Here is an 8,721-nt window from a genome sequence, read left to right as displayed (position 1 = left end):
GAACTGAGAAAAAAAAAGAGAGTGAAATAAGAGATAGTAAAATAAACTAACCAAAAGTGAAAATATATGATAAAAGCATGGTGAAAAGTGAAACTTAAATAATAAAAGATGGTTCAAATTGTAATTAACTTTATATTACTTTTACAATATTGTTTTTTTTTACTTTCTTGGACAAACAGCATAAACAATTTTGTCAGAGAAACTGTGAATGGTTGGAGGAATGGAGTCGGTCACTGACTTACGTGTTACTGCACCAAGTTGTACACTCATGGTCTTTGACCACAATTGCATCCACGAAACAACTGTTCACGCTGCACCAACCTGCTATACTTTGGCACAAAATTAACAAGTCCTGGACCGATTAGATCAAAATCCCGTCCAAATTTCAGACCGAAATGGCCAGACATGCTATATTGTATTTTACCATGGCGACAAGTTAATCCAGAGATGTGGCAAAAGGCATCGTGTCCAAGCAGTCCAAGAAGAAAAGCAAAATTATTAGCTCATAGCTGCTTCATTGCAGTCCAAGAAGAAAAGCAAAATTATTAGCAAAAAGCAGTTGGTGATTATTTATACCTAATCAACGTGTCATTTTGTGCCCCTATCACGGAAAAGCCCTGAAAAGGCTAGGGGCCCTCTGTTTATTATTCACCAAACCCCATTAAAAATGCGTAGTACAAACGTGTCCCAACGAATGAACCAAAGCGCATAGTAATTTACAGGAATTTGGGTTTCGTTTGAACAACAGCTGAGAAGCAAATTTCTCGAATGAACCCTCAACTTTCCCCAAATAATCCCGTACTACAGAAATCCAATAAGAAACTGTAATTACGAGGAAAACATAGGGGGCTTTTCGCAAGCGCGCCGTCCTTCTTTAAACGCCACCCACGCGCCCCAACGGTCGACCGGGCGCGCTTCTAGAAGAGAGGGGAACAGGTCCACCTCGTGGGCCCCACCCGTCAGTACAGCGCAGCCATCCGATCCCGCGCATCGGACGGTCCAGATGCTCGGGACCAGTGCGCCACTGCCAGCGCAGCACCCGCCCGGTTTAAAGCGGCAAAGCGAGCCAAGCGTGAAGCCACGCCGACCCGACCACTGCAACAGTAGAAATAGCAGAGCAGCGTCGAGCTCGAGCAGAGAGCACCGCCACCTCGTCGGAGCTAGCAGCAGCGCCGCCGCCCGTGAGCCCTCCTCGTCCTCCCTTGCTGGCCTACGCGAGCTTTGCAGCAGCTGAGGCCTCGGCATTGCGGCTTCAATTCCGTTTCTTGGTTCGTCGCAGAAGCCTCAAGCTCTGAAGCTCCGGCGATCACCGGCGGCAACGGTGCCGCCATGATCAAGGTTCAGGGCCCAGTAGTGCTGTACCAGGACGGCGTGCATGAGGCGGCGAGGAGGAGGCGGTCGCTGAGGGCGCGGTACGCGTACGGGCTCATATTCTTCGCCACCAACCTGCTGGCCTGGTTCGTCAGGGACTACGGCGCCAAGCTGCTCCGCGGCCTGCACCGTGGGTTCCTTCTCCGCTCTCAAAAATTCTGAATCATCTGCGTTCGCTAAGTTCTTTCGCGCCATGAATTGTGGATTCCAGCTCTCACTGTGCCTACTGTTTGTTCGTCTGACCTTCAGATGTGCCGGTTTGTGGAGCAGGAGACTCCAAGTGCTTCCAATCTGGAGGAGTGCTTCGAGTGAGCTTAGGTTGCTTTGTATCCTTTTCAGTTCTGAATACTGCAATTGAAATCGCTAATTCTGCATGTTAATTGCGAAGACATGCACTCAGCTAGACTGTTTTCAGATGTTTTCTTTGGAACTACTTAGCAAAATTGAAAGAATAGGCATGCTATTATCTGTCTATGGAGGAGCTGTGTTCCATATGTTCATTCCTTATACATAAGTCCAGATATTTTTCTGGGTGATGTTTGCCACAACATTTGGAACTCGCAAGCTCCATGAAGTTCGAAATTCGTGGCATTCTGGGTGCTGGATTCTGAAGTTTCTTGTGTATGCCGTGTCAATCATCATCCCGTTTATTGTCCCCAACATCTTCATCCAGCTGTATGGTAAGTTTCTTTTGTCCAGTTCATGATCGTTTGTTTATTCAACGTGGCACTCTGCTCAGAGTGACCTGTACCACAAGTGTAGTTGCTGCAGAGAATGCAAGATACTAGATTTTAGATTTAATGGCATTGCTAGATGTGCAATAATCATAATACACTGCAAAAATGCGTTGGTAGCTGATGTATTTCAACTTAAGATAAGCATTTCCTCCCTGAAAAATAGGTAGCTGCAGCTAGGAAGTATAGCAATTAGCAAGGACAAGGCCGCAAAACACAGATCTTTGATTAGAAATTACTAGAATATTTGCCATGAAGATCATTTTCCAATCATATCTTCAGTATACTTTCCAATTGTAAATTTTCACCTGAGTAAATAATTGTAAGCATTAGTGCCCTGAACGAGACCTATTCCATTTTCTGTTGCAGGTGAAATTGCTCGAATGGGTGCCGGGTAATTTTAGCGAATCTTATCTTACATTCACTGCTGAGACTACAAAAGTTTTAATACTTAGTAGTTACTCAAATGTTTCTAGTTCTCTACTCAGATTGCAATGCAGGTTATAGTTAACTTCCGTTTCATGGTCACACCAGGATATTTCTCATCCTCCAGCTCATAAGCATGTCACACTTCATCTCGTGGTGCAATAAGCGTTGGATGCCAGATTCTCAATCAAATCAATGGTATTATAACATAATTCGTTGAAACCTCCCCCGTTTTCTCGGTTTTGATAAGTATGCCTGGCCATGACACTGTCACACCCTCGTGTCATTTGCGCATTTTTGCAGCGGCCTGTTCGGATTGTTCTTGTCGACCATCTCCTTCATCGCCTCGTTTGCCGGCATCGCCGTGCTGTACGTCCTGTACGTCCCCAACTCATCGTGCGCGTTCAACATCTTCACCATTACATGGACGGCGACGCTGGTAGCGGTAATGATGGCGGTGTCACTGCACTCAAAGGTACGAGGAATTCTGAATTTCATTTAGTGAAGACCTAAACTCACCTCTGCTTGTAGAGTAGTCGCCGAGTAGCGATCCGGTGATTCAACCAGAAATGAATCGATGATCCAGACCTCCCACGGGTAGTGTGGATGTGTGGTGATCCGGTGAAATTTGAAGCTGGGCCGGGGCCAAGGGCGCCACGGCCCGCTCGCTTGAAGCCCAAAAAACGCGGGACACCTTCCTACGGCCCAGCCCACCGGCCGAATAGTGGCGCCACGGCCTGCTCGCTTGAAGCCCAAAAACGCGGGACACCTTCCTACGGCCCAGCCCACCGGCCGAATAGTGCTCCCACGCGCGCACGCTATGTCCGGCCCGCCTCCGTATTCTCCCGTGAAATACCAGCACATGACGCTGTATTTGATACAACTAGCAAATACATCCTCCATTTCGCTGTATTTTATGCAATTAGCAAATGCATCCTCCATTTCGCATGTATGGATATAAGTATGGGCTTCATATATATATATATATATATATATATATATATATATATATATATATATATATATATATATATATATATATATATATATATATATATATATATATATATATATATATATATATATATATATATATATATATATATATATATATATATATATATATATATATATATATATATATATATATATATATATATATATATATATATATATATATATATATATATATATATATATATATATATATTAATGAATCTAGACAATATATGAACATGCGAAAATATCTTTATAATGTGGGAACGGAGGGAGTAGAAGGGTATGCAGATCTCTCTTGATGCTGCATCTCTCGGTTAAAAACTGGCAGCGGAAATTTTAGCATGTTCCTAGGATTGTATGATCTGAATTTGAATTTGTAATGTTTGCGAAGGTCAACGAGGGTCTCCTCTCGTCTGGAATCATGGGCTTATATATTGTGTTCCTTTGTTGGTCGGCGCTCCACAGGTACTAATTTTTGTACTCACTCTGGTCACTTTTAACTTAACTCTTCTGACGTGTTTTATGATCACTTTTCATATTGTAGCGAACCACAAACTGGAAAGTGCCATACTCGGCTGATATTTGCCAATGATGGTGATTGGGCTACCATTGTTGTAAGTAAGAAGTTTGATGTTTTTCTAATGGCCAGGCCATCTTGTTTTCTTTTCCTGCTTGTTGCCCAGTTGGGTTGGCATATTTATTTTTCATCTTATTTCATGATAGTAGCTCAGTGTTCTGATTAACTTGGCCTTATTTTTTTAGAGCTTCATTATTGCAATTTGTGCCATTGTGATGGCCACATTTTCTACTGGAATCGACACCAGATCCTTCCAAGTAGGTTGCCCTTCTCTGCTAGCAAGTTTATAAGTGAACAATCAATAGTAACGTCCTTCAAGTGGATGAAACTGAAACAATATCTCTCTTCAATATTGTGCAAACCATAATTCAAATTATGTTGACTATCAAGAATTTCTTCTGAAGAGTTAGCTAACTTTAAACACTACGAAAAGTGTGTTACCTCTTCAGTTATCATGACAGTAACTGAAGTCCAAAGTGTTCCTCTTTCAGTTCCGAAATGACGAGGACCAATTGGAGGACGATGTCCCCTACAGTTACGAGATTTTCCACATTGTATTTGCAATGGGAGCCATGTATTTTGCGATGCTGTTCATCAACTGGGAACTTAACCATCCAACGAGAAAGTAAGGCATCCTATATTTCTATGCAGAAAAGCAATGGTCTATACGATTTGAACTGGAGACATGCTTATTCGTCGCTAGCATGCTACAGAGTGCCATTTCTTTTCATCAGCGACATGATGTTACTTTGCCACCTCATCATTGTTTGCGTACAAGATGCATCCAAGAATATCCTCTCACGTCCACCCTTTCATAATCAGGTGGAGCATAGATGTTGGATGGGTTAGTACATGGGTAAAGATCATCAATGAATGGTTTGCAGCTAGCATATATGGTAAGTCGACAAAAAATCATCTTGCTTGCCATGCCATTTTTTACTGAAACATTTCTTTGAACTCATTCTGACAAAATCAAAACGATTGGCTCTTTCTTTACTGCCTGATGTAAGTGCTAATGTTCTGATTTATTGTGCATTGCTTTGCTTGTTCGGTATTATTAGATGGCAAGATGTACTACCATCTGAATTGTTATGATTCCTGGAAAGAAAAAAAAATCAATTTGATGTGTCTGTACTTTTTGCAGTTTGGAGATTGATCTCTCCAGTTATATTGAGGAAGCAAGCTGCCAATAATGAAGAGCTGGTGCCACGGACCCTCATAGTACAGTGTTCAAGATAGCTAATTCTTCCTTCACACATTTTTCGATTCAATTATTGTGAAATGCATATATCCAGCTAAGAGTATATACAGTCTGATTGCTCACAGCCCAAACACGTTTTTTTTTTTCATTCAAATATATATATGCAGCTAAAAACTAGTATACTTCAGTAATGTTTGAATGGGCCTTCGTCGCAAATTTTGCAAAGGCTTCTTGGGCTCATGGGCCGTCGTTGGTCAGGCCGGCTAAACCACTTTTTGTGGGCTCTTTAGGCAAGGCAAACGCAGCGTTTTCTTCGCCTAAAAAAGTCTCTCCTCTTTAAATCTCAATCCTGGTACACTCATGGACTCAATGACTCATGAATTGGTACGAAAAAGAGGAAAAGAATCTGGAGGGACACGCAGTTTCTTGCAAGTCATGCAAAGCTAACACTTAACAGGCAGAGCGAGACCAGTCGGTGTCATCCAGATCGACCAAAAACGCAGAGGAGTTGCCCCAGTTTACGCGTCCATGGCTGAGCTAGTCTGCTAGTGCATCCTCCCATGCGCTGTCCTGTACACTACCGGGCCACCGTTTTTCTTCGCTCTTCCGTCGCAGTCGTCCCAGATCCAACGCTGGAATCGAATCCACGATCGATCCGTTCCAAATGGTACTACTAATACGTTTCTTTTGCGTAAGCATTTAGTCACCGGCTTGGATGGTACCAGTACTTAGTACTGTATGTTAGTACTGTATGTTTCAGAATAAAGTTCATGGTTAATTATGTTGAGAATTGAGTTCTTGGTTCGATACTCTATCTCGCTAGTCGTCTGTCCTGTCCAGACTCCGGATATCATGGGCAGGGTTTAGGCTGACGTGAAACGCTGTGAAATGAAGTAGTAACAGTGACACCTGAAGTTCTGAACCGCATGTGAGCGCTCGGGCGAAAAAGCAAAGACTTTCACTGCAGCAAACTAGTCTGATGAAATGGACCACCAGTCTAGCGTCTTGCCGGCCACCGTACGCAGAAGTTTTAGGCCCTGTATAGGTGGGACTAAAACTTTTAAGTCCCTATCACATCGGATGTTTGAAAATTAATTATAAATATTAAACGTAGACTATTAATAAAACCCATCCATAATCTTGGACTAATTTGCGAGACGAATCTAATGAGCCTAATTAATCCATGATTAGCCTATGTGATGCTACAGTAAACATTCTCTAATTATAGATTAATTAGGCTTAAAAAATTTGTCTCGTGAATTAGCTTTTATTTATGTAATTAGTTTTGTAAGTAGTCTATATTTAATACTCTAAATTAGTATCTAAAGACAGGGACTAAAGTTAAGTCTCTGGATCTAAACACCACCTTAGAATTTCAGCAGTGGTGGTGGCAGTGCTGCCTGCGTGATGACAGTAATCAAATGCGTAGTGAAGCAGACATGTGTAACAAGTCTCCTGTTCCTGACGAACGATGCTGAATTTTGCTGACCTTCGCCACTGTAATTCAGACGAGAGTATGTATTAATTCCCTTGTAGTAGTACAATTCAGTATACTTAATTCATCTCGGCTAAAAAAAAATCAGTAAATCACCGTCGATGCACATGGACCACTGCATACTAATTTATCTCGCGAATTTGATTGTAGTACAGAAAACCGTACAGCTAGTTCACCGCCCTCGAAAACCGTGGACTGATTCAACTGCCTCGCATGCCGCATTTGAATTTTGGATTGCAGTGAAGATTAGTTTACACCAAGTTGTTTAGCGAACACGTTAAACCGTGTCATGACTCCCTCGGACTTCAATCTTGTCGCCTTGTACAGAAACATCAGCACATGCAGGGTTAAGAGTTTTTAGGCTTCGAGTTAGTATTCTTCCTAGCTTGGTTCAGTTGTACTACCCTATAACCGCATGATGCATGCAGCTGCAGACAAGCTGACGATAGCAAGCCCAAAACCTTTTCATGAACAGTGCAAGCACTGTCGAAGTGGTCTGCTTCTCCTACTGATTACGCACCCAATCATTCATGAGGTATAAGTTTATCAGGGTCAAGCTACACGATCTTGACAGGCTTGAGGACATCGTGAAGTCACTGTAACAATTATCATACTGCAATTTGGACAGATGTATTAGTTGTTGAGCACAACAATAAATGCAGGATATCTTAATTAAGACAACTCTTGCAGCTATTACACAGAACATCACTTGCGTCAACCAGGTTTGGTTACCTAATTAATTAAGCACCCTACATAAATGACAAGTACTCCCATATCACAGTCCAGGGGCCAAGTATTCCAGATGACATTTATTAAATTCATTTCTTATCCTCAGGTACAATCATGCATAACCATCTGCTAATCTAGAGCTGTACCCTTCGAAATTTATTGGTTAAATACACCTTGACTGTACCTACCCTTACACGTTATGATCTCTCTACCATCTCTGGAGCCTGAATGCAGATTCTGACATTCACAAACATGTTAGAAATGGATGCTGATCATGCTCTAATATAAAGGCAGACAAACAAACAAAATGATCCATCGTCCATGTTACTCCAGAATGTTGCTAACTTGTTAGGGATTGGTTGCATCTTGCGTGTTAGGATTACAGATGTCACTGGAGCACAGTGAATCACTGAGCTCATTGCAAGTGGCACAAGCACAAACCCGGATCCTTTGCATGAAAGAAGCTCGAGACATGCATGTCGCATCCGAAATGCCACCACTAATTCCACAATTGCCAAAGATTACACCATTTACAAAACCCAACAACAAAAAGGTTAAGTATGATTACAAGCCAGCATCGATCGACATTTTGACAGGATCACTAACAGATGGCAGCGAGAGAAAGCAGAGAACGCTATAGGACAACAGATGCCTTCACCACGGGACAGATTAATCTCCACCGTCCATAATGTCACCTCGGTCGAACGACCAGCACACACATCTTGCATTAGTGCCCTTTTTTTATGAAAAAAAAAACTAACTTAAAGGCTATGTTTTTCTTCTTTTTTTTTAGAAACTTTGAAGGCTAAGTTCTAATCAGTTTAACGGCTTAGCTACTCCCTCGTTTTTGCTTTTAGTAAGTATATTTTCCACGTTTAACAACGGTGCATGTTTGCTAAAAAACATTTTATAAATAAGTTTATTTAAAAATCAAATAAATTTATTTTCTTTTAAGTTTATAGTTGTTGATACGTAATTAATCATGTATAATGATTTTTTGAGGGAAGTGTCATTTTTCCACAGGACATGCACCGACCTATAGTATTCTCTAGCACAGGGATGAAGAATATGAGGGGATATTAAAGATAATCAAAGGAATGGCTAAGCAAAGCCTGATAGATTCAATCATTTGATTAGGGCAAACAAATATGTTGTGATCATGCAATGGTGGTAGCCTGGTAGGTATAGA

At 41.7% G+C, this 8,721-nt stretch overlaps 1 protein-coding gene across 2 annotated transcripts; it reads left to right on the top strand.

Annotated features, from left to right (window-relative positions):
- Positions 1 to 1,080: 1,080 nt before the first annotated feature.
- Positions 1,081 to 5,515, top strand: LOC4336342 (uncharacterized). 2 transcript variants are annotated; one of them, XM_026024620.2, is made up of 13 exons: positions 1,081 to 1,181; positions 1,280 to 1,501; positions 1,621 to 1,697; positions 1,892 to 2,051; positions 2,475 to 2,499; positions 2,640 to 2,729; positions 2,835 to 3,006; positions 3,922 to 3,995; positions 4,075 to 4,144; positions 4,293 to 4,364; positions 4,599 to 4,732; positions 4,930 to 5,003; positions 5,252 to 5,515. In XM_026024620.2, exons 2-13 carry the CDS (start codon positions 1,330 to 1,332, stop codon positions 5,344 to 5,346), a joined length of 1,215 nt encoding a protein of 404 aa, XP_025880405.1. In that variant the 5' UTR covers positions 1,081 to 1,181; positions 1,280 to 1,329; the 3' UTR covers positions 5,347 to 5,515. The 2 variants fall into 2 exon arrangements, with proteins under 2 accessions (XP_025880405.1, XP_066165364.1); XM_066309267.1 differs by having other exon boundaries at positions 1,081 to 1,501; positions 4,821 to 5,003.
- Positions 5,516 to 8,721: the final 3,206 nt, after the last annotated feature.

This window comes from Oryza sativa, chromosome 4 (genome assembly GCF_034140825.1).
Source record: "Oryza sativa Japonica Group chromosome 4, ASM3414082v1".
NCBI classification, from domain to species: Eukaryota; Viridiplantae; Streptophyta; class Magnoliopsida; order Poales; family Poaceae; genus Oryza; species Oryza sativa.
This window is presented reverse-complemented; position numbering and strand designations above follow the sequence as displayed.

Bases quoted from the DNA above. Each gene is read 5' to 3' on its own strand.
- LOC4336342 (XM_026024620.2), top strand. From the start codon at position 1,330: ATGATCAAGGTTCAGGGCCCAGTAGTGCTGTACCAGGACGGCGTGCAT. The intron at 1,698-1,891 runs GTATCCTTTTCA...ACATAAGTCCAG, and splicing joins GAGTGAGCTTAGGTTGCTTT to ATATTTTTCTGGGTGATGTT. The intron at 2,500-2,639 runs GTAATTTTAGCG...TGGTCACACCAG, and splicing joins ATTGCTCGAATGGGTGCCGG to GATATTTCTCATCCTCCAGC.